A 26328-nucleotide genomic window follows, 5' to 3' on the forward strand; every position below is an offset into this window, starting at 1 on the left:
TTTACTACTTGAACACCAATTATATCTTGTGTTGAGTGCAGCTATTGCAGGACATGCTTGGTTCAGCTTTGATTCTGGGGAGTGACATCGAACTTGAAGGAAGTGGTTTCAGACCCACCAGACAAGACATATTTGAGTTCATCAAACAGTGTGGTCAAAATGCTTCTAGTGGTCAAGACGAAGTGAGCCAACACACTAGCTGAACAAAGCTCCCGTCTGTCCTCTATATGATGACTTACCTTTTATTTCTAGATTTTCCACATTGAGTTGGCACTGCGGTCCCACTACAAGGTGCAAGACAGTCGGGACTTGGGCTACGGCACGCTGCAGACATTGGCCAGACTTGTCCAACGTCAGAAAGACCTCGCTGGAGGAGGACTGAGCCAGGTCTTCTTTGAGTCTGCCTTATTTGCGAAGCATGACATTTCAAGGTAAGGTCTCTACATTGTCTGCAAAAGTCTGAAATCAAACAGGAAAAATCGATGTCGCATTTACTATTGTCGTGCACTAGACGTAAACTGTACTCAAGTAAGTCGTGTGAGAGTGTGGTCATTTCGTGCCAATGTGCACCATTTTCGGTCACAAATTGCGTGCCAAGTGCATAATTTATGCATAAGCAGCACACTTTTCAGGCGTGGCATAAATAAATAAATAAATAAATAACACGCATTGGCACAGCAAATTGCAGGAAGCAAAATGTGTGCAAATGTAAACACCGCTTTACTCGTGTTTTTACTCTGTACCACCAGTAGTGGAAGTGGTGGTGAAGACGTGGGGCTCCTTGGGGAGATGTCAAAGGTCCAGGCATTGGCCAGCTTGCAGTCTTGTCCTTTGTTAGAGGATCTAAGTGAATGGAGTCAATGGGATCTCATCTTTAAACCCTTTCATGGCTCCATGAAAGCATTTATTGAGAGAAATGCCGGTAGGTGGTAGGCAAATATTTAAAATATTTAAAATATAAATATGCACTGGTGAATTATTTGTTGTTAACAATGCAAAAATATGATTATGACACGTTCATACGATACTTGTTGTTTTTTCTATTTTAACTGACAACACAGGTAATACAGGCCTAGCGGCACTGGAGGTGGCGCCATGTTTGTTGCTCAGAATCACCACAGACACAGGAGACAAGCATTTCGCCAATGCTGCCATGACCCTTGACCCTGTCGGCACAGCTGGCCACCTGGTGTCAATTGTTGTAGCCGATGGGATCACAAATGCTCCCACAGCCCTCTTGGCCAATCACATTCAGAGCTCCCTGGCTGCAGCTGTGGCTAAAGAAGGTAACAATCCAAGATTTGACCTTCAATTTGTGTTCTCCTTTTTTTAAATGCAGTCTGGTTAGGTTGCTAAAATAAGGTTTTGGCACTTTTAGATCTGTCCCGAGCTGAAGAAGACCTGTCATGTTATAACACAGTGGCTAATTTCCTTTTGGATAGTTTGGCTCGAATCCCAACCAGAATCTGTCAGGCTCTTCTGCGGCAGGTAAGTACAGTGCAGGACGCCCCATAGTTCTTACTGTAAATGTAGTCCGACGAATAGTCACAATTTTTAATACATTCATTCTTTTAAAGGCCGACGGTTGTTGAAGTCATATACAGATATATTCACAGATGCACATACGAGAAATTAATTTGCTTGAAATTAATTGCTAATGTGGTTGTTTATACTGTAATAGTGAAGTAGTGGCTTCCCCTATCATTGTCGCTTGATGTCATGTCTATCTTTTATGTTAAATTAACAATTCAGGGTATAACCCCTCCCTTCAAATAGATGCCCCCTTTTCCCCTCTCAGAAAAAAAACAGGTGGTGCCACTAGGTGCCTGTAATTACTTATGGTATTGACCCGGTTATAAAACTATCCTGAATGTAAGATGAACTCTCTTTCTCAAGATCCTTGTACGCCCGTTTTTTTGTAGGATTTGGTTTTTGATGAAAATTGTTGCGAAAAATATGTCTCGGTTTTTGTATCGCATGGCCAAACAGTGCGCATAACAAACTAGTTTTGCGGATTGGCGTGCCCACACAAAGCATCCACACATTGGTGATTCAGTCTCTGACTCAGATTGTAGTTCATTTAGAGTTGGCACTATTCAATTTGATTTGATCATAGAATGATGGACAACTCTGTATCTGTCTCCTTTCTTCCTCCTAAAAAGCACAGTGATGAGGCCTTGAGTATTTCTGAGTGTTAGACGAATACGCTTTCAGTCTTCACTCATCATTTACTGGATATGTATTTTGCATTGTTTTCTGCACATTAAACTAGAATTATTCTTTACAAAATGTGTTTTGTTTTTACATTTTGTTTTTTGTTGGACCTTTTGGAACGGATTAATGATGAAAACCGAGGTTCCACTGTATAGTATGACATCGTAGCAACAGAACATTATTTGGACAAAACAATTAGAGGTGTTTTAAAATCCTCTGTCCATAGTAACTTCTGACCTGTTTTAAATAGTGCTTCAAAACAAATAATCACCTGATAATAAAACCTCCAAATGCACATCAGCGTGGTCTTTGCCAGAGCGCTTGTTAAAAATGAATGCTAACTTGATAAAGGAGCATTTGAGAGCATTTGATGTAATGGCATTTATATATTCATGTGACCTTCAGGTGTTTTTGGAGCCTTTTTCCAGAGTCTTGGGTCAGACCAAGTCAAAACAAGTCCTAATCACTGTGGCCCAGTCAAGCCCCAGGCACATGAACTGTTTGCATCGACTGGGCATCCTCCTGGGCATCACAGAGTGGGTGAAGGACTATCAGAAAAAGCTGACACCCTCACAGTGCAAAAATGACAACTTATATACTGGGTCTTTTGGCCAGGCCATGGTGCAAACACAGGTAAGGGAAACTGTTAACCAGGGGTCCCCAATGATGGGCCATGGTTTTGTTTTTTTTATTATTTTTTTGTAAATAATTGTAATTAAATGTGGTTTATTTTATTCAATAATCAATTTGTTTATTATTTACAGGGTAAATGTTTCTCACTGGGGCTAATGAAAAAATATATCAGTTCAATAAGAATAATGGGGTGACAACAAAGCATAATTCAACCAAAATTATGACAGGCAGGGAGAAGTTTGTTCTTCCATCAGTTTGATTAATGTAAAAAGGCACCATCCAATTTATTGAGTCAGTTCATTTTCTGGGTTACATTATTATCATTGTCAGTCATATTCCTTCATTCCGACTATGGCAGAGGTAACATTTACTTTTGTTAATGACTTCAGTCTAATTTAGACTCTGAGAGCAGCAGTCTGTTGAGTCTGAACTTCAGTGAAGAGGAGTATCTTGAAGACAACACAACAGACAACAGCTGTACCGCTTCTCATCACAACCAGAACCCTGAACAAGGTGAATGACAGACCGTATATATGACATTCTGTTTTCCTGTTTGTTTTTAAAAGTAAACTGACACTTGGAAACAATACGATTATAATAATTTTCCATTAGGTACTGCAGAACAGGAAGTGTCATCAGAGGAAGGATCGTATGAAGAAGAGCTGATTGCATCTGCCTCACTGCCAGATGAAGAGATGTCAGGCCATAGCAGTGAGTCTCAAGGTGACCATGACAATCAGCCAGAACTTCTGGATTCAAATGAAATGGAGATGGCAATCAGTCAATCAGAGACCACATTAGATTTCCACAGAACCATAATTGAGGAAATAAGGTCTGTGCTCGCTTTTACATGTTAGCGACAGTTTCTTATTAGTGAAGTAAAAAGGTAATCAGTATATTGCTTCTCTTTATCCTCTTTGCAAAAGGAAAAACGAGTTTGGTATTGGTGTGGAACTGACAGCTGAAGGGCAGAAGCTAATGCAGGTCCAGCAGGACAGGCTTGGCAGAAGCTTGGATCGCCTCTCGACGGAGCTCTACAGCAAAGACACGCATTTTGTTCTGGAACTCATTCAGGTGTTTGAACTATTAACACACTTACTGGAAAAAAACGTCTGCTTTGAGTATATTTGTAGTGGGATGGTGGCCCATATCAAGAGTTCCAATACATTTGTCATTGCCATAGATTAGAATAGGGTCGTCTCTCGTTTATCGCCTGAAATAGTTGTTTACTGTATGTGGTTAACCACACTTGTATCGGCCTAAAAACTGCATATCCCCTACTTTGGCAAACCGTGTTTCCAGTATTGTAGTCCATACAAAGTATCATAGTTGACATGCTGTATTTCCACCCATGACTCATTCTAGCCTCTCATTTTTCAGAATGCAGATGACAACAGTTATCCATCGGATGCTGGAGTTCTTCCAGCTCTGGCCTTTGTGGTTGAGAGGGACTGCATTACCGTTCTCAACAATGAGACCGGCTTCCAGGCGACGAACATCAGGGCCATCTGTGATGTGGGTCGTAGCACCAAGGGGAAACACAAATACGGATACATAGGTAAGTATGCGACCTATGGGGATCATACTTTAACTTATTATGAGAAATGAGAGGTTGTGCTCGAAGACACCACGTCATTTAAGTTGAATTTAAATGTTTTTGAGTGTATTTTCTCTGATTTCCAGGCATACTTAAGTGCTGATAAGAATATAAATATATTTGTTTTTCTCTGTCTTTCTGATTATTTCGACCACACATGCATGTATAATAATGATGTTTGGAGTTCAGAGTAGTACGGTGTGTCAGAGTATTGTTCCTAAGACAAACGGAGTGACGTGTTTGTAAGTTGGAGATACATACATTGCCCCCCTTCCTGATTTCTTATTTATTTAGTTTGTCACACTTAAATGTTTCAGATCATCAAACAAATTTAAATATTAGTCAATGACAACACAACTCAACAAGAAATGCTGTTTTGAAATGAAACCTTTTATTATTAAGGGAGAAAAAAATCCAAACCTACATGTCCCTGTGTGAAAAAGTGATTGCCCCCTAAACCTAATAACTGGTTGGGCCACCCTTAGCAGCAACAACTGCAATCAAGCGTTTGCAATAACTTGCAATGAGTGTCTTTGTCGTGGAGGAATTTTGGCCCACTCATCTTTGCGGAATTGTTGTAATTCAGCCACATTGGAAGGTTTTCAAGTATGAACCACCTTTTTAACTTCATGCCACGGCATCTCAATAGGATTCGAGTCAGGACTTTGACTAGGCCACTTCAAAGTCTTCATTTTGTTTTTCTTCAGCCATTCAGAGGTGGACTTGCTGGTGTGTTTTGGATCATTGTCCTGCTGCAGAAACCAAGTTAGTTTTAGCTTGAGGTCACAAACAGATTGCGGGACATTCTCCTTCAGGATTTTTTGGTACACACACCTTCCAAAAACTTTTGTCTCGTCAGAATTTTACCAAATGTCTTGGGGATCATCAAGATGTTTTCTGGCAAAACTGAAACGAGCCTTAAAGTCATTTTTGTGCAGTGGTTTTCGTCTTGGAACTGTCTCATGCAGGCTGTTTTTCGCAGTGACTTTCTTATGGTGGAGTAATGATCACTGACCTTAACTGAAGCTAGCGAGGCCTAATTTTGGTTGGCCAGCCACTACTGGGAAGGCTCACAACTGTTCCATGTTTTCACAATGTGTGGATAATGGCTCTCACTGTAGTTTGCTGGAGTCCCAAAGCTTTAGAAATGGATTTATAACCTTTTGCTTTTCTTGCTTTTCTCAATTAATCACATGTTTTAACAAGGTGGGGGGCAATCACTTTTTCACACAGGGCCATGTAGGTTTGGATTTTTTTTCCCTTACTAATACAAATTTTCATTTAAAAAGTGCATATTGTGTTCAGTTGTGTTGCCATTGACAATTATTTAAATTTGTTTGATGATCTGAAACGTTCAAGTGTGACAATCATGCAAAAAAATAAGAAATCGGGAAGGGGGCAAACACTTTGTCACACAACTGTATATGGTGTTGGAATTGCACTGCGGGCCACACGATGGCCTAATAGTTAGGATGTTGGCCACGCAGTCAGGAGAACTGGAAGACCTGGGTTTGAACCTCCATTGGGCATCTCCGTGTGGAGTTTGCATGTTCTCCCCGTGCGTGGGTTTTCTTCCTCCCACATTCCAAAAACATGAATGTCAGGTTAATTGGCGACTCCAAATTGTCCATTGGTATGAATGTGAGTGTGAATGGTTGTTTGTCTATATGTGCCCTTCGATCGGCTGGCAACCACTCCAGGGTGCACCCCGCCTCTCGCCCAACGTCAGCTAGGATAAGCTCCAGCATACTTCCGCGAGCCTAGTGAGGATAAGCGGCATAGAAGATGGGTGGATGAACAGAATTGCACTGCTGTTGACAAGTTCAGGTCAAGATAAAGTTACAAAAAGAGCGTCAGATTGTGTTTCAGTGGGGATGCTACACTGCCTCCGTCTGCCATCTGCCATGATGCATTTCCTTAAATTATGCAAAAAATTGGAACGTAATGCATTAAATATATTGGTTACTGCCGTTAAATTTGTCTTCTCTTCACATAAACAGGCACCAAAGGGAGTTAATCCTCTAAGGTCTTGTAAGGAATGCCTCGGTCTGCTGCAATATGTCTGCATGTAGAGTATGTAGAATAAATAGGCCTGTCATGATCATCAATAAATCAATTAACTGTACGATAAATAAAAGCGAATTGGATAATGTTGCCGGCCTTGATATACACTCCTGATCAAAATCTTAAGACCAGTTGAAAAATTGCTAGAATTTGCATTTTGCACATTTGGATCTTAATGAGGTTTCAATTAGAGCTACAATATGCAAAAACAAGAAGGGGGAGTGAGACAAAAAGCACTTTGAAAAAGTAATTGATTGAAAACAACACTTAAACTCAAATAGGCTGTTTATCAGCTGATGAAAAGTTTAAGATCATAGCTTAAAAAAATAACAAAAAACTCTTCAAACCAGAACAAAAAATTCTGAGTAGGACTGAGTAGTTTGAAGTAGTAATCTCTTCAAAAATTGGTTTGTGCATTCTTGATACGAGTGTTTCCAGGAGGCTAGTGGGAACATTACTCCAAGTGGTGAAGATGGCTTCACGAAGGGCATCAACTGTCTGCCATTTTTCTAAACTTCCCTTGCCATCCATCCCCAAATGTTCTCTATGGGATTTAAATGAGGGGAGCCTATCCCAACTGACAGGGCGGGAGGCAGGGTATACCCTGAACAGGTTGCCCGTCTGTTACAGGGCACATATAGACAAACAGACATTCACAATCACATTCACCCTTTTGGACAATTAAGACTCAGTTAGCCTAAAATGTTTTTGAGACGTGGAAGGAAGCCGGAATACCCAGGGAAAACCCACACAGAGGAATGACATACAAACTCCACACAGAGATCCCCCAACGGCGAAACCTCAGTTTCCTAACTATGAGGTCGACTGTGTCTATTTGATCTCTGTAGGACAAAAAGGCATTGGCTTTAAGTCAGTATTCAAGGTCACAGACCGTCCAGAGATTCACTCCAATGGCTTCCACTTGTTTTTCGACAAGACCTGCGGCCCTATGGGATACATCCTCCCTCACTGGACAAATGATGAGAGGCCTTTGGATCCACAGTTAAATGACAAATTTCAACACAGGTTTGATGGGTTGCCATGCTTTGATAATACAATGTATAAAATACTCAATGCAGTTTTTATCTTATAGCAGGGGTGTCCAAACTTTTTCCTCCTAGGGCCACATACAGACAAATGAAAGGATGCAAGGGCCACTTTTGTGCCACGAGGTTATATATATTTCAGGAAAGAAATGCATCTCAGCTTTGTGATATAGGTGAAAAAGCCTATAATCAGTATCAACATCACTCTCTTTTTTTCCCCTTTTTTTTTTTTTTTTTACATTTTCCAAATATTTCAACTTTTTTCTTAAATAATCTTTGTAAATTTTCTTTTCATATTATTATGACTTTATTCCCATAACTTTGCCCCAACCTAATTTTACAAAAATGTGAACTTTGTGTTGTTTGTTTCTCATATTACAACTTAAAAAAATTGTTCTTTAATATTTCAACTACAGTATATGCTACTAAAATTTTTCCCCATAATATCACAAGTTTATTCTCATAAAACTGAGACTGTTTTCTTGTTAGAATATGACTTATCTCTTAATATTTTGACTTTATTCATGTAAAATTACAGCTGTATTTCCTTTAAAAAAAAAATCCAACTATTTCAACTGTCTTTTTTGTTCTTGTAATTTTGACATTATTCCCATAAGATTTTGACATGGTAACGGTTTCCTATCTAATTTTGTACATTTTTTTGTTGTTTTGTTTGTTATTCATAATATTATCCCTTTCTTTTAAGCTTTATGCTAACAAAATGACGTTATTTTTCCTCATAGCATTACGACATTATTACAACCTTAAATTGCAACATTTTTCTCTTAATATTTGACTTTATTCTTATAAAATTACTCCTGATTGTTCTGTTTTTGCTGGGGGGTTTTTTTCTTCTTGTTAAATTATATTTTTAGAATGTTTCGTGGGCCAATAAAAAAAGAAACAGCCGTGTGCTGCAAATGGCCCCCAGGCCGCACTTTGGACACCCCTGTCTTATAGCTTACTGCACGGTTGATGAACGAATCTCAGCGTTTGTTCTTTTACCAGCTGGACCACTAAGATCTGCCTTCCTCTGCGCTCGGAGAGCCATCAGACTCGAAACTTATTCCATGACGTGCACCCTTCCCTGCTGCTGTTTCTGCACCGTCTGCGCTCTATCACCATCTACAATCAGGTAGCTCCAGCATGTCCACACTCTGAAATACTTTGTGCAACGTGCAAACGAACATGTCATCATGGGGTATATTTGTATATACATCTCTCTGACATCCTGCAGGCTGAGAACCGTCTTGTGACAATGACTCGTAAAGACCTGACTCATAATGTTCTTGAGGTGGAGCACTCAGATGGCACTGAGCGCTGGCTAGTGGTCAAAACCACACTGAAGCCCAAGATGGTGATGCACAAACTGCTTACACATCCCACTCAGTCATTCCATGTACAAACACACCCATATTAAACAACAAAACAAAAAACACTTAATTAGTACTTGAAGAAATTCCTCTTGGGTAATGAATAAAGTTACAGCAACATTTGTTCATTGGTTTGGTTTGTCATACCTAAACAACAAAAAAAATCAAAAGGCTTTTAAGCAGAATCGATAACTGCCTCAATTCCATGCTACTTTACTCTTCCTATTTACACATTTGATGGTCATTTTTGTTTTTGTTTACCTCTCCCTCGTGTCAGTGATTATTATGTTTTTTGCCCTGCAGATGAAAGAGAATGTCGAATCCACCGAGCTTGCCCTCGCCTTCCAACTTGCCACCGACAGTTCAGGAAGTGACCTCATAGGCCAGCCACAAAAACAGCCTGTCTTCGCCTACCTGCCTCTTCGCAGCTTTGGCTTCCGCTTCATCGTACAAGGTTTAGTTTTGCTTTATTGTGACGATATTAATAATTTTGTATCATTTGATTATGTGACATTATAGAAGTATCACACCTACAAGTGTTTACACGTTTTTAAACTAACTGGTAAGTGTACAACATACAACCACTCCCCAATAACATTTTGCATAACTTATAGGATGTGTTTCGCAAAACTGTGCAAAAAAAGTAAACGCTTGTTCAATTTCAATTTTGGGCGTGCAGTACAAGCATGAGGCGGAAGTGTGTGGTTGTTCAAAATAACAAATGAAGAGCTTTGATCAATCATGGTGCAAGATTCTTCTTCTCTTAAAGTACTGTATCTTTGGGGTGAGCCCTCGTGGTTATGGTCTGGATTGCACTGGGAAGACAAAAGTCAGCAAGCTCCCCTCGAACTGCCATAGCCAAAATTCCTGCCCTCTTCCTTCTAAATCTACTACGTGAAATCATTTGGCGTTGCACAAAATCCCTGAATTGCCACATAACACGTTAAGGAGAGCACACACTGGCAGCACTCTTTACTTCCGTAAACACACAGAAACAAATGTGATGTCGTGCTGTTAAGGATGCACGTCACTTCCCAGACGCTTTGCGGTCACATTAACAAGTCGTATTGTTTTGGTAATGTGAACTATCACATAAAAAATCTTATTTTAACAACAAATCCGAATTGGGCATCATACCCTGCAGTTTGAACGTAGTCTTGGACTTTCAAAGCTGTGATGTGCCTTGTTGGGTCATTTGTTGGCACACCTTTCCCCCTTTTTTTCTGCAAGTGGCTGTTCATGCTTTGTTTGATTTTTGCGTGCCCTCCTTTGCCGAAAGGGCTTACAAATGGCTTTATAACCTTTTCCAAACAGATACATCTCAATTAATCTCAGTTAAGTTGTGTTTTAACGGGGGGCATGTTGGGCATGTAAGTTATTGGTTTAGGGGGCAGTCACCTTTTCACACAGGGCCATGTAGGTTTAGATTTTTTTCTCCCTTAATAATAAAATGATTCATTTAAAACTGTATTTTGTGTCAGTTGTGTTGTCATTGACTAATATTTAAATTAGTTTGATGATCTGAAACATTTAAGTGTGACAAACATGCAAAAAAATAAGAAATCAGCAAAGGGGCAAACACTTTTTCACACCACTGTATCGACAATGCACATCCAAGCACAGCCTGTGTATTTGAGTGACACATGTAAGAGCCAATCAGGGAATCAAAGTGTAAACATATTTGGAAAGAGTGTCCTTAATGGACAGTCGTTAAAAAATTTTGCTAACATTGTTTGACTCAGAGGTTGGTTATTTTCGCCATATTTGGTCAAGGAAAAGTAGTCAAGCGCCCATCCAGACTCCAAATGAATAATTGTGATGCTACATAATATAAAAACTGTGCATGCCTATACAACCAGACAAGCCTCTGTATTTATTTTTCTTTCATCCAGGTGACTTTGACATCCCTTCTTCTCGGGAGGATGTTGACAGGGACAGCTCATGGAACCAGTGGCTCCGATCTGAGATACCACAACTCTTCCTTCAGACAATGAAAGTCTTCATTGTGAGGGAGCATCTGCATAACTTTTAAAGCAATTTTAGTTGAATTTAGTTCCTAAAATATGACATAATATGAATAAGTTATGTAGAAGCAGGTCTCAAAGCTTGCCTGAAAGAATTTGGAATATGTAATGCAACTTCTTGTCTGTTTTTCTAACTGTGTTTTATTCTTGCTCCTTCCAGGATCACCCAGACTTTACAGGGCTTAAGGGTCTCTGCAAGTTCCTGCAGTTTATCCCTCTGCCAGATGAGTTGTTGGACTTCTTCAAACCTGTTGCCAGTCAGATTATCCAGTTGCTCAAGGGCAAGGCCTTCATGCCTATACTGACCTCAGGTACTACCCACACCTACTTGAATTGGACATAGACTGTGAGTGTAAGGATAGTGGGGCATAGCATTGAATAACGTCATCTAAAAATAACTGCTTGACGTTGAGGAGATGATGCAGGGCGTTCTAATAAGGAGTACAGTCCTCCCTCGCCATGTTGCGCACTCTATCATGTGTTTTCAAAATATTAAATAGACTATGGCCTATTGTTAGTAAAAAAATACAAATGTTAAATTAAATATTACATATTTTTGGCCTAAATTAAGCATTTCCAAGCATAAAAATGGCTAAATGACATAAAATACAAATATAAGGCATTCAGAAGATGCATTCAAGGACATGTTGTGATATGTAGTATTCTACACTGGTCATTACGTGTCAGTAATGTTACATTGATGAGACAATAGCCACCACAGGAAGTAAACCTAGTAAAAAAGAAAGAAGGAACTTTCCCAATGCTAACATGCGTGACTCTCTTACAAAGAACACTAAACTCATCACACACACCAAAAGTATACCTAAAAAATATACAGACATGTGCCAATATGAGTTTAAAATGAATAAAATATATTTTAAAGTTTTCCCATAATGCCTTGCTTCTGAGCAATGCATTTCATTTGCGGACAAGTGGCACAGAAAATGGACAGATGGATGGTGCTGCAATGCTGCCTCTGTCCACCAGACGGTGCCAGAGGAGTCCTAAGCCCAGAGGGAGGCTGACATCATTACAGCTCCCCGGCAGGCACCAATGAATGCGTTGCTCAGACACAATACATTATGGGAAAACTTTAAAAGAGTTGTTTTTTTCCATTGTGAGCTCATATTGGTACATGTTTGTATATTTCTTAGATATGCATTTTGAGTGTTGAGTTGCTGTGTGATGAGTTTAGTATTATACAGTGAGTCAGACTGTTGTCATATCCTGTCATATACCTCCTGTGATTTCCAATGGGTTGACAAGCTTGTCGTGAGTGCACGTATAGCTCGTGATTGGCTTGTGCCAAAGAAAGAGCTACCGTTTCCTCACTGACCCGCGAGCGGCCCAGTATTTAAACAATTAATAGTAGTTCTGCAGTAAAGGAGATGTCATGAGATTAGAATTTAGCCATAATCAGCTGCACTGCTGTATCAGCCGCAAGGTTCAAAGTTTAAGAAAAAAGTAGCGGCTTGTACACCGGAAATTGCAGCAGATTCATTATGAGTCATCCTTCTTGTCTCCTGGCCGGGACGCTCAGCCCTCTATACAAGAAGTGGCTGAAATCAGATCAGGCCAATATACCAAGTAACAGTTAACATGAAGTTTCCTGAGCATTGGGACTGCCCCCAAAGCAGGTCTATTAGGAAGAGGAACTCAGTTTCATATCAGAGAGCATTTGGACCTCCCAGTATCTCATTTGGTGGGCTGACCGTTCTCTGCTGTGCTGGCATTGCAATTGCTTGTATCTGATCCTTGTTAATACTGAACTGTTAAACTTGACTTCAGGCTCATAGCCTTATTACAACAGCTGTGAGAACAAAATAATCTGGGTGGACAGTGCCCTACAAAAGGGCCAGCCCTAAAACTGTGCAAACATAACTAGTTCTTTTTCTTTTTGTACAGTATTAATCATTTCTGGCAGTGCGTACGTAACTACGACATGTCCGAACACGAGGACCACCTGTATTCCCTATATCACTGTTACAGCACAATTAGTTTTACAAAAACAAATGTCTAGATTTTCCATTCTTTCTCCTATCCACTATCTCAGTTCTTTGCATAATTCTAAGCACCATCCAATCACTGACTTCCTTGCTTTCCAGGTGGTCAGATTGTGTACAAGTTACCATCCCAAGTGGCGGTCTGTAAAGATGCTGTGATCCGCAAAGTGATCGGCCAATATGAACTGGAAAAGCATCTGTCGCTTTCATATCTCCATCCCAGTCTGAACCCTGCCCCTCCTGCCTCTCTTCTTGCCCACCTGGGAGTTCGAAACCTTCGGGGCTCTGATGTTACCATGGTAACCACAGCTATGGCCAAGCAGCTGATGAGAGAACAGTGTATCCACACTGGTGAGTGGATTTTTTGTGAAGAGGCATGATAATGTTAACCCCTTACTGCCTAAGGATATTTACAAAAAACATAAATTATTGGTGGTTTTGTGTTCAAGTAGATGCTAAATTAAGCGGAGATTTCTTTGGATATAAACCATACAATAGATGTCATGTTACCTTATTACGCAAATTAGTGACAACGCATAATTGGTGTAATCGGAATTACACACTTACACTGACCTATTGTGTTACCCATATTTGCTTGAGTTGACGATTACATCAGGGTGTAGCAGCCCTTGCATCAATAACCACAGCGTTGAGTTTGACTGGTACAATTGTATTCCGTCGTGGGTACCGTGAAACCGAAACACATAGCAAAACATCAACTCAATCTCTTTACATATGAAGTTCATACCTCACATGAAGTTTATTAAAACCACACACACCCCAGGAGCCGTTTTATACAATAATAACACGCCACTAATACTGAGCACCACATACCACCCTTTGCCTACCAAGGGTGCAAATTGGATGCAATAGCCTCATTGAATGGCCACATTTACTTGACATCGGACCACCTGAGCTCCCTGATAAACAAACACACTCACATACAGTCATGGAAAAAATGATTAGAACACCCTTGTTTCTTCAGTTTCTTGTTCATTTTAATGCCTGATACAACTAAAGGTTCCTTTGTTTGGACAAATATAACAATGACAACTAAAATAGCTCATAAGAGTTAAATTGTTTGGCAATGCTATAGCTATTCATGTAAGAACTTAAGTGATATTGGTTATTATCAAGAAAATCATGGAATTTGCCAGATATCAGCTCTTAAATTCAACTCTTATGAGCTATATTTGTTATCATCGTTATATTTGTCCCAACAAATGTACGTTTCGTTGTACCAGGCATTAAAATGGATCAATAAACTGAAGAAACAAGGGTGATCTCATCATTTTTCCCATGACTGTAAATGTTGGGCTTATTGTTAAACAAACAACAGTGATTTTGATTGAACTATTATTAGTTTAACTTACAACTTTCATTGGGTTGGTCTCTCCTGAAAACAGCCTGCTCGGTGCCTGTTGACTCCTGTGGCCAAACTGGTGTGTGACATCAGTATTTACGCCCTTTTTTCTTTTTTTTTCTCTTTGAATGTCAGTTCCAAATATTGGCTATCGGCCTCCTCGGCCACTAAAACTCGCCATCGTACCACTTGGAGCCAAAAAACCTATTTGACCTTTCCTGTTCCTTCTGGCGGAGTGACAAGCCACACCTGTTGCCACCTGACAAGTCATGTTTCTTAATCATTTTCCTAAGCCTTCTCCACCCATTTTGCATCAGCACTCGCAATAAAAGTGTTGTTACACCTCAATTAGTTCCAGTTCCAGTAACACTCTCCGTATTGCTTTAGTTGCCATTGTTCACTACAGACAAAGGAAGCTAACAAGCTAAATAGTTGACCAGCATCATGGTTTCTCACAGAGTTGACTAACAAGAAAGCTCATGACAGAAACATGAACCAGCTGGAACCACAGCAGAAGGATAATAGAAGGGCATTCAGACCCCTGACCGAGATCATAATTACATCAAGGAGCATTGAGGCATAGCGCTGAATTGAAATTAAGACCGAAATCTGAGGCAAATTTCCGACAATAGTCTACAAGAGGCTAAATCAAATCCATTTCGATACATTGTTTTGTGAAGCATACGTATGCACCAGAGAAATTAATAGTATAATTGTGTTAAATTAAAGTCTGGTTTTTTTTTCACGTAGCCATTGATAAATATGCTATAGAAACTAAAGTTTGTGTCAAATATGTGTGAATTCTTCTCTAGATGCTGGCCTGCTTCAGTTGGCCAGACTTCTTGTTTGCAACTTCAGAGCTTTGGAGCACGGTTATGGAGAAGGAGATGCGATATTGCAGAGTCTTAGGAGTCTAGCCATAATTCCTCTGGCTGATGGACGTGTGGTGGCACTAGATGGGGAAGGCGTGTTCTTCCCAATGGAAGAAAGCAAGACCAAGAAAAAGAAAGCTGAAGCCCAAACTGGTAATTATTGACTTATGGTACTTATTATAAAACAAAGAAACTGGATTTGTAATCTGACAGCCATGTTATAGTGCATGTTGTGATCATTTCCAATAGGGTTGTTGCACAAAAGTACTGGCCAACTATTCATTTAACTGTAGGGGTGTCACAAAATCTCGCAAGATTAAATCGTGACAAGATTTCTCGTTCAGGAAATAAATGTCTCGTGGGCACTAGGCCTGGGAAGATGATTAATGAATGAATCACACAACAAATGAAAATGAACTTGATCATTTTGCCGGTTTCAATATATTGCCATGCACATGCGTGTCTGTTTTCCTGGTCTTCTGCCTCCAAAGAGGCAGGAAGAGAGTTCACTGTGCTGTTCACGGAGTGAGCCCTTTTGTCAGTCATACCATGTCTTCGTCTCAGTGGGTGGAGGTGGGGTTGGTAGCATACAGGTACACACAGATTGTGTGTAACGTAGTAGAAATTAAATTAGTAGATTGCAATATATTGTCATATATTTTTAATATTTTTTCATTGTACTTGTTATGTTAAAATCTCTGTCTTTTAGAGCCAATCTTGCGTATCGTCTCTTCTCGTGAACTGAGGGGCTCGTGACACCCCTAATCAGAACCCAAAAAACACACCAAGACCATAAAACACATGCAATTAGAAAATGCTGCAAATTAAAAATGCTGCAATCACATAAACTCTGCGGGATCAAAAACAAATACAGAAGAAAAAGGATGCAAATGCCTAAAACACACAAACTCTCAAAACAAAACAAATGTTAGCCTGGCTACCTGAGAGTTAGTCAGGCTACCAGGGGCGCTGTCTTTAAACTGTCTTTAACGACATGAGCAGGATGCCCAGAAGAAAGTCTTTGTTTATCATTTGGCTGTTAAAATCGGCTACTTTACAATACTGTATAATATCACGTATTAAGTCTTTAAAGACGGGTATTCCTCAGATCCGGCGACCCTGGTAGCCTTGCTAACTTTCTGACAGCCTGGCTAACCTCCGTTTTGTTCAGTTGCAGCATTTTTATCATGCATGTGTTTTGGACGTTTGTGTGTCTTTCTGGCATGTGCAACTTTTTTTTTTGCATTTGTTTTTGATCCCTCAGCATTGATGTAGCTGCGGGATATTTCTGTTGCGTGGGTTTTTGGTTTTGGATAATTTCTGTGTTTGAAGCATTTCGACGCTGCTGCGCATTTGCCACTGTCCGCCACCCCCAACAGTGAAAGCATTTAAAGGTACACTCTGTGAATGCAAACTTTACCCCCATATCTTTCATTGATGTGCACCTTGATGATATCAAACAAGATAAGAATGGGGACAACAGAAATCATGCCAAGACACTAATGTGCATATGCCCCTTTATAAAAGGATGTAAAAGCACCACCACCAACAACATGGGGAGGAAAATCTGTCAGAATGTAGGTCAGTTTCAATTTAATTGAAAGGTCTTTGCTGACAGTAAAATAGATTAGAGGATTTATTAGTCATCACCCAGTTTTCAGTGGAGGAAGTGGGTGTTTGACATTTTCCATTTTTCTTAGACACACAGAATACTGTAAATGAAGAAAAGAATTCCACCGGGCATGTGCGTCGTCATGGTGAAATACAGTTGCCACATTTTAAGCTCTGACTCGAACTCTCCTGCCTCTTTTTATGCATTTTGATTTTATCTTATGTATTTCTTATGAGTCCCCAGCTTGACGACAGAGCTGGTCGGTCTTTTGAAACAAGCCCACACTGCAGCAGCATCTGAGGAAACAGGAAAGATGCACAATAGGTTCACTTTTATACAGGCTTTAGCTTCTAATTTATTGATTAAACCCTAAAAAACAAAATATTGAAGGATAATGGTGATAGGCAGGGAATGATACGGTATCAGTGAAGTTAGGCTTCCAGGTCAGTCAGTGAGTGCAGTGAATTGCAGCGTTCTGTGTGGATGCTGCACTCTTGTGCTTTGATGGGAAGTCAAGTGTACAAAGTTGTGTGTGAGAGCAGAGACCACAGAGCGAATCACTGTGAACTCTTAAAATATTCAGCAGGACAGAGATGTGCCAGTGTTGGAATGTAGGCCACCAACAGTCGTTCTGTAATATGTCACAAAAATCTCTTTAAACATCCATTGTCACATTAACGGTAACTTTCCACTGAAGTGAGTGAGGAGAATTTAGTTCTGTGAATCATGCTTTGGTCAAGTCACTTTAATGAACAACAACAAAAAAGCATACATTTTGGATTAAATAAACATACACAGGAGTCCTCCGTCTGTGTACAAGTTCCATTCCTATGATTCCGTTGTAGGTTGCATTTCACTATAAAAATCGGAAATGACACCTAAATTAAACCTAATTAACTCATTCAATCCCAGACATTTTTCAGAAGACAACCCCTTCAGTACGAGCCATTTTAGGTGTATATAAACATGGAACCTACCAAAAGAAAGACTACGTAGACTCCCGTCTTTCATCAGAAAAAAACAGTTTGTTTCTACCTATTTCTGTTCTTTAGTAATCAGCAGTAGAACATTGATAAGTTTCAGGAAAATATCAGTTCCCAACTAAAACAGGGAGAAAACCAGCTTTTTGTGAGAAGATACATTTCAAGCATAAATATTCTTGCTTCTGTGACAACTCCAACATCTGAACAACTATACCATAACATAACACAAAGAAGGGCTTTTAACATCAAAATAACAAATTATTTACAAATACAACACCATGAACTACTTAGAATTTTCACATTTGGAATGGAAGGTGCGTGCACATGCGTTTAAATGTTCCTACATTGCGTAACCTTCTGAACACTACACTCCTCCATGCTCTTCCACTTCTTCCTTCCTGTCATGTGTGATTTTTCTGTTTACTGTTTTGATCGCTGCCGAGCTCTTATCAAATGCACTTCTGCCAACTAGTAGCCGTTTTTATGGCTTAAAACTACTCTACAGCCACAGTTATCATCTCTTTTAGCCTCTCGCACAAAAAAAACGTAAAGACGTACTTTATTTATACGTCTTTGGGATCGGGCGTTTGGGTTTTTAAAAATGTATAATTACATCTTTGGTATTGAATGAGTTAAACACCTAAGTTACTCACAGTATACAGAACACACGAGGGACATAAAATACAGTAATAAAACATTCACTACAATAATTAAATGAAACAGTAATTAAAAATATAGAACAGCTCATTACTTTTACCCCTGTGGTTGGCTTGCACACAGGAAGGGGTGTTACGAGAGAGGAAGAGACAGGCTTATTGGGAGGGGGAGGTGTCAATGAGACCACAGCGCTGCTTAGTTATCACTGTCTCATCATAAGAGTAGATCCTTCCACATTCAAGGCTAAGATGTTTATCCTTGATGATGGGTGTGGCGTTTGAGTGCCTTGGAGCCAGTGTTGATCGGCGCTTTTCCGATCGGTGTCTAATTTTTGAAGTTTTCACTTTCACTTTCCTTTTCTTCAACGCAATGTATGTATGTATACATCTGAATGTATTTGGATTACATTTTCAGCGATTGTCGAAAATGGGATATGGAAGAACTGATTAAATTTTGGGGGTGATTCGGATCACCGTCTGGATCCAGGAATTTTTTAAAGGATTCCTTAACTTTTTCGAGATCGGGCCATTTTCGGTATTTGCGCATATAACACCACAAAAAATGGTCAGGAAAAAAAAATACAGATTCTACAAAATATCAAAGACTGATCCAAAAAATGTAGTATTATTATTTTGGTGTGTATCACAATATTATCATACTGTAGTACCTTGATATGACACCCCTAGTTTGTAGACTAGCAATTCTGCAAATGTCCCGTTTGCTGCTGTAAGATTCAATACATCCATCCATCCATTTTTTATACCCCTTCTTCCTCATTAGGGTTGCGGGGGCATGCTGGAGCCTATCCAAGCTGACTTTGGGCGACAGGCGGGGTACACCCTGGACTGGTCGCCAGCCAATTGCAGGGCTCATATACAGTAGACAAACAACCATTCACACTCACATTCATACCTATGGGCAATTTAGAGTCGCCAATTAACCTCACCTGCATGTTTTGGGAATGTGGGAAGAAACCGGAGTACCCAGAGAAAACCCACGCGCACACGGGGAGAACATGCAAACTCCACACAGAAATGCCCAGGCTGTTACTGTGTTGGCCAACGTGCTAACCGCTAGAACACCGTGCGGCCCAGATTCGATACATTCTCGGTAATTCCGCTAAATGCATGCTAGTTCCCATGGAGTTTCTAGTTTTGAAAATTACACAAATTGTGCAATGAACGCATTAGATGTGCCTGTGACGGATTACTACTGGGAGTGGGGAGGGCGCTGAAAAAATGTTGGGGTGGGGCGTGGGAGGTGCACTTGCAATTCGTTTGTATTTTCTATGTATTGCTAATTGAAAGAAAAAATATTTTAAAATGTGACGCGAGAACATGACAGACCATCTCCGCACTGTAAGATCTTTAACACTACGCAGGAACCTTGATAGGCGCTCCTCTTTGGATTAGCAACTGAGCTGACATTTGTGGTGTTCAAACAGTAATGACTCTGCCCTGTATTTTTTTCCCCCACAAATTTGATCTTTTTAACTTTCAGGATATTTGTCTGCATTGTACAAAGATGTAAATGTAGTACATCCGTCTCTTCTGAGCTGTGTGGAGCCTTTGGAAAGTCAGCAGGTGCGGGAGCTGCTTAGGAGACTGGGAGTTCACCAGTTTGAAGCACAAGAGCTGCTGGAGCAGCACATCTACCCCACACTACAAAACGAAAAATGGAAGGTACATACAGTAAATATATACAGTATAAGTATGCCGCATCATCTTTTTTGGACAAAAGCAAAACACATCAACATCAACACATTTCACTGCTTGAGTTAGTCGTGATTTGTTGAAATGGAAAAATTTATTATCATAATGTCATTATTATCATAATGGTTTGCTTTCTGTTATTCTGTCATCTTTCTTCTGTGATACCAGTCCAAACCAGAGGAGGTGGTAGTCAGTTACTTGGTTTTCATCAAGCAGCACTGCACCTCCAGCCAGGACTACTCTGACATTGCAATACCCGTCCTCACCAACAAGGGGCTGCTGTGCCCAGGGCAAGACCGGGTACACTTCTCTGAAGCGTATGACAACATAGACCTAGCAAAGACGTTGCCTGGTACACCCACACACACATGCACTCACAGTCTCAATCTGCTTTTGTGAGAATAATAATAATACAAAATCTGGAGATATAATAATAATAAGATTGTTTTTACATTCTTGCCAATGAAGTTAAACCTGCAATTAGTAAAAGATATCAAAATGTTTTAAAAAATTGCGATCTTGATTGACATTATGCGATTCATAAACAATGTTACCAAATGAGCTACAGTACATCACAACAGTGCCATTTTACTCAAATGTCATTGGCATAATTAACTGGTAACATATATACGTTTTATCACACCTTTTAGCAGGGCGAAGTCCACCCAGATTCTGTTATTTTACCAGCTGTGAAGTAATGTTCAAGCAAGGTTTACAATTTAAGATCAAAAGGAGTTGATACAAGCAATTGCAATTTAAAGGCCAATGTTAGGACCTTTAAAGCAGAACAAAACAATGAGCAGTCCGATAATAATTATAATAATAATAATAATAATAAAAAAAACTGTGTGATTTTTTTCAGAAGTGTGCAAAAAAAATTGTCCCAGAGAATTGTGATCCCAATTTATATTATATATATAAAATATATGTATAAATATATAAATATAAAATTTATATTTTTGTGCAACCCAATTACACTAATAAGAAGTGATCGCACAAAATACAGTTTTTAAATGAAACTTTTTATTATTAAGGTAGAAAAAAATCCAAACCAACATGGCCCTGTGCAAAAAAAGTGATTGCCCCTTTGTTAAAACATTACGTAACTGTGATTAATTGAGATCTATCAGTTTGGAAAAGGTTATAAAGCCATTTCTAAAGCTTTGGGATTCCAACCACAGTGAGAGCCATTATCCACAAATGGCAAAAACATGGAACAGTGGTTAACCTTCCCAGGAGTGGCCGGCCAACAAAAAGTGACCCCAAGAGCGCAGCGACGACTCATCCAAAGGGGTCACAAAAGACCCCACAACAACATCCAAAGAACTCTAGGCCTCACTTACCTCAGTTAAGATCAGTGTTCATAAGAAAGACCCTGGGCAAAAACAGCCTGAATGGCAGAGCTGCAAGACGAAAACCACTGCTGAACAAAAAGAACATTGAGGCTCATCTCAATTTTGCTAGGTGTTTGTCCCATTACATCTGGTGTAAAAGTAACACCACGTTTCAGAAAACAAATATCATACCAACAATTAAATACAGTGGTGGTAGTGTGATGGTCTGCGGCTGTTTTTGCTGCTTCAGGACCTTGAAGACATGCTTTGATAAATGGAACCATGAATTCTGCTGTCTACCAAAAAATCCTGAAGAAGAATGTCTGTCCATCTGTTGGTGACCTCAAGCTGAAACCAACTTGGGTTCTGACAATGATCCAAAACACACCAGCAAGTCCACCTCTGAATGGCTGAAGAAAAACCAAATGAAGACTTTGGAGTGGCCTAGTCAAAGTCCTGACCTGAGATGCTGTGGCATGACCTTAAAAAGGAGGTTCATGCTGGAAAACCCTCCAGTGTGGCTGAATTACAACAACAAGTTGAGGGGCCAAAATTCCTCCACAGCGCTGTAAGAGACTCATTTACATTATTATAGCAAACGCTTGATGGCAGGTGCTGCTAAGGGTGGCCCAACCAGTTATTAGGTTTGGGGGCAATCACTTTTTCACACAGGGCCATGTAGGTTGGATTTTTTTCTCCCTTAATAATAAAAAGTATTATTTAAAAACTGCATTTTGTGTTGAGTTGTCATTGACTAATATTTACATTTGTGTGATGATCTGAAACATTTAAGTGTGACAAACATACAAAAAAAAGAAATCAGGAAGGGGGCAAACACTTTTTTACACCGCTGTATGTCCTGCGCGGCATGATGCATTATACCGGTTTGTGGAAAAAGTGTTACAAAAATAGCCAAACAACGTCAAATAAAAGCAAAGCATGACCAGTGTTTATCCTGTGATGTTCGCTAAATTGCAAGGTGCAATGATACCCAGTGTGTTTTAAGGACATGCTTCCTAGAAATTTTGGTCAAATTCTGAATTATACAACCATTGTGGCTTAGAATATGGCGTTCCCACTGTATTCATTGATCAGAATTGTCGTACTTGAATATTGAATTGAATTGAATATTTCGTACATTGTATTGTTGTGGTGATAACTTCTTGTGTGTGTTATCTACCTTGCCACCTATCAACCAGGCTGTGACTGGGTTCTGCTGAGCCCCAGCTATGCACAGGCAGACAATGATATCGCAGGATGGAGACAACTGTTCAGCAGACTGGGCGTCAGAGATGGCCTCATCATCCGAAAAGAGAGACAGACGCTCACTCCCAAAGCGCTGGTGAGGACAACATTGCTGAACGTTCAACGCATATGTTGAGCACCCACACTCAAATCATTCTTCGTAGATAATACTATACTCCCAAACGAAGCAGACTGACACTATATACCACACGCTACTATTTTCATTTGTAGTACAAATTAAACGTCACCAATCATACTGAAACGAGTGGTGAAAAAAACCTTACATGACATTACAGTGTGATTGCTATTTTTCTATCTTTTGTTTGTTGCTTTGTCAGCTTTGTATTGAATTTGGGTACACATAATTAACACAAGTAATACCCTTGATTTGCCAGCGTTGTTCTATTTTAAGGGATTGACTATCCTCAGGATTTGAGTAATGAGTAATGGCGCCACCATTTGTTGGGCATGGCCTTTACAGCCTGCAAATTTCATGTGGGCCAAATACAATTTGGTAAATTAAGGGCATAAAATATTGATATTACAACCCATCTATGACGAACAGCTCATCCAGTCCCGGTTCACTGTGTTCTTATTACTAAAAAGTGCCCGCTTCGGTCCATGACTGCTTTTCTCAACATAAAATGCCCAAAGCGTCATTTCTTTGAAACATTGTTGCGTATAGTGTATATAGATATATTTTCGCAGCCGCTGTGTTATAGTAGATAAGAATATAACATATTGTAATGTGGGCAGCATAAATCTTTTCACAAATCAGCCAAACCGCACAATATTCCTTAAGGCAGGGGTGTTCAAAGTGCAGCCCGGGTCATTTGTGATCCATGGTTGTTTTTTTATTCTTAAAATATAATTTAACAAGAAAGAGAAAGAATTTGTAATTTAACAAGAAAAAGTCGAAATTTTACAAGAATAACGTAATATTATGAGGAAAAATAACGTCATTTTAGTAGCATAAAGTTGAAATATTAAAGAAAAATTAAGAAAAAAATGTTAAAGTCGTAATCTTGTGACAAACAAACAAAACAATGAATAAAGTAATTGTTGGAAAATTTGTTTGAGGAAAAAGTTATAATATTATGGCAATAAAGTCCAAATATTACGGGAATAAAGTCATAATATTACAAGAAGAACAATTACAAGAAGGAAGTTGACATTTTTAAAAATACAGCAAAGGAACAGCTGTAATTTTACAGGAATGAAGTCAGAACAAAAACGTTGTATTCTAGCGTGAAAAAAGTTGCAATTTTGTGAGGATAACATAATATTATGGAGAAAAATAATAGCATAGAGTTGAAATATTAAATGTTTTTTTTAAGTCATAACATTATGAGAAACAAAACAAAATAGATTTGTAATTTTTGGAAAATGAGGTTAGGGAAAATGTCGAAATGTGATGGGAATAAAGTTATAATATTACAAGAGGAACATTAAAGAAGATTATTTGGGAAGAAAGTTGAAATATTTGGAAAATTAAAAAAAAAAAACAACAACACAAAAAGTTGGAAAAAAGAGCAAAGAGTGAAGTTTATGCTAAGAATAGGCTTTATCACCTATATCACAAAGCTGAGATGCAGATTTTTCTTGAAATATATGTAACTTATTTGCATATCTACATGTGTTACGTTACAAAATATGCATCTTTTCATTTTTCACTATGTGGCCCTCGCTGGATACAATTTGGACACCCCTGCCTTAAAGCGGATGCGGCCAATGTGGCTCGGCAACTTTTCTTCTCTCTTGGGTAGTGTCTGACTAGCAGGCAAACGCCACTGCCCCCTATTGCCCAGCCCCTGAAACACAGCTCCGAACAACACACAATACTCCTATCGCTGCAATAATCACAGGAAAACAGGAGAATCTAACTTATAAATGTGGAGGAAAAGCGTGTTGCCAAACAGCTGTAGGTTTAAAATCCTTTATTATCGTCCATTCTCCAAAGAAAATCCGCAATGGTTCCAGTAGTTTTGGGTTTAATTTCGGCTACGTCGACAAACGCTTACGTCGACGTCAGTCAACCAGTCCAAGGGGCATTGCGATAAGCGGGTTCAAGTCTACTCTGCAATTCCCACCCACAATGTTGACCGAAAGTGTTTTTTTTTACCACAGTGGGCTCATTTGACATGTGTAAGGGATGCCCGACTCAGACAGGAACTCTTGTGTGCTCAGTAGCTGTATTGCGAGTGACAAGAAAAGGCAGGTGACAAATGGGACGAGTTGAAACTCAGCAGGTCGTAATTCCAGAAGCCTGTTTTAGCTTGGGCTGCAGCCAGAACGCAATGTGGATTTGTGGTGATGTTACATGCGGTACATAGATAATACATTCGAGCAGGGGCAGGCCACATTGGGTTAAAAAATTTGGCGGAGGGGCCTTCTATATATAAGTGGCAGCTAACGGTGCAACAGAACAAAAACACACCGCATCCACAGCAAGTTACCGCATCACATAAATCAACTAAGCGCTAAACATAGCACAAAACTTAAAACTGTTATTTCCAAATGCCCACAAGGCATGCTGGGTAGTCCAGCTGTAACAACAATATTGGATTACAAGTTTATGTTAACTCCTCCTTGTTTTCTTCTCTGATGACAACATATTTTGCAAACTAGCAAAAATGCAACAAACACGGGAATATGTTGGGAGAAAGAGTGCCAAAAACTACCCAGCATGCCTTGCGGCAGGAATTTATGGATATTTTTTTGGCATGGGTATTGTGCGTAGGTATTTGTTTGTATGCCCATGTGGTGCAGTAGGTGGGTTACTTTGTGTGTCATGTGTGCTGACGTGTTGTGTTGTTTGGATGGCTTTTTTCTACAAGCTTATTTTGGCGACTCAAGCGTGCCACAATAGCACTGCAAGTCATGTCACCGACTAGAGTTTCCATGTTAAAGCTTTAAAAAAAAGGACTTTGGAAATGCCCGGTGGGCCGGATTAACACGCTTGGCGAGCCTGATGTGGCCCGCGGGCCGCAGTTTGCCCACCGCAGCATTAGGGGAAGGTGATCGACGCATTTTGACAAGATTGAAACAAATTTCAAAGGGCTTGAAATGATATTTTACACTTCCCAGGCCTCCAGTCCCTGGTCAGTGGAAAGTGCAATGTGGCCCCAAACGTCTGGGGAAAACTACGTGCTTGACGACTACCCTTGCGAGGAGTTCCATGCCTTGGCCACGGCCCAGCTAGATGCTCCCTGCCTCCTGGATCAGAGAAGGGCATTGCTAAATCTGCTGGCCACCAACTGGGACACAGGGTAACACATGTTTCGTCCTCTGTGTCATGTCCTGTCAAATGACTATTGTCCCATTTTAAACCTGTGCAGAGGTAATCACATAATAATGTCTAGACTGAAGCAGATAATGGCGCTGATGTCTGTCGTGGTCAGAGTGTAATCCTTTCTGATGTGGCCATTTGGCGATTACTGGTGCTATTTTAAAAAACGCTTTTTGTCTTTTGTATAAAATCAGTCACCGGACACTTTTCTTTGAGATATTAGTTTTAGAGCTCAGTTTGTTAGGATAGAAATACCCGTCTTAATATGTTATTCACATCTCAATATCTATCGCTGTAATATCTTTTC

At 39.7% G+C, this 26328-nt stretch overlaps 1 protein-coding gene across 5 annotated transcripts in view; it reads left to right on the forward strand.

The window, feature by feature from the left end:
• Positions 1-26328, forward strand: part of wu:fj29h11 (uncharacterized) — a 62729-nt gene that overhangs the window by 23961 nt on the left and 12440 nt on the right. For all 5 annotated transcript variants that reach the window (XM_054756799.1, XM_054756819.1, XM_054756809.1 and 2 more), the window contains 22 exons: positions 42-182; positions 253-431; positions 750-922; positions 1062-1286; positions 1379-1488; positions 2620-2847; positions 3237-3360; positions 3460-3679; positions 3774-3921; positions 4228-4405; positions 7357-7534; positions 8563-8689; positions 8792-8911; positions 9231-9381; positions 10820-10932; positions 11112-11262; positions 13057-13305; positions 15130-15342; positions 19942-20123; positions 20322-20505; positions 22687-22829; positions 25820-26001. In XM_054756799.1, coding sequence (XP_054612774.1) covers positions 42-182; positions 253-431; positions 750-922; positions 1062-1286; positions 1379-1488; positions 2620-2847; positions 3237-3360; positions 3460-3679; positions 3774-3921; positions 4228-4405; positions 7357-7534; positions 8563-8689; positions 8792-8911; positions 9231-9381; positions 10820-10932; positions 11112-11262; positions 13057-13305; positions 15130-15342; positions 19942-20123; positions 20322-20505; positions 22687-22829; positions 25820-26001 — 3719 coding nt within the window. The remainder of the gene's footprint in view (positions 1-41; positions 183-252; positions 432-749; positions 923-1061; positions 1287-1378; positions 1489-2619; positions 2848-3236; positions 3361-3459; positions 3680-3773; positions 3922-4227; positions 4406-7356; positions 7535-8562; positions 8690-8791; positions 8912-9230; positions 9382-10819; positions 10933-11111; positions 11263-13056; positions 13306-15129; positions 15343-19941; positions 20124-20321; positions 20506-22686; positions 22830-25819; positions 26002-26328) is intronic.

This window comes from Dunckerocampus dactyliophorus, chromosome 2 (genome assembly GCF_027744805.1).
Source record: "Dunckerocampus dactyliophorus isolate RoL2022-P2 chromosome 2, RoL_Ddac_1.1, whole genome shotgun sequence".
Classification (NCBI taxonomy): Eukaryota; Metazoa; Chordata; class Actinopteri; order Syngnathiformes; family Syngnathidae; genus Dunckerocampus; species Dunckerocampus dactyliophorus.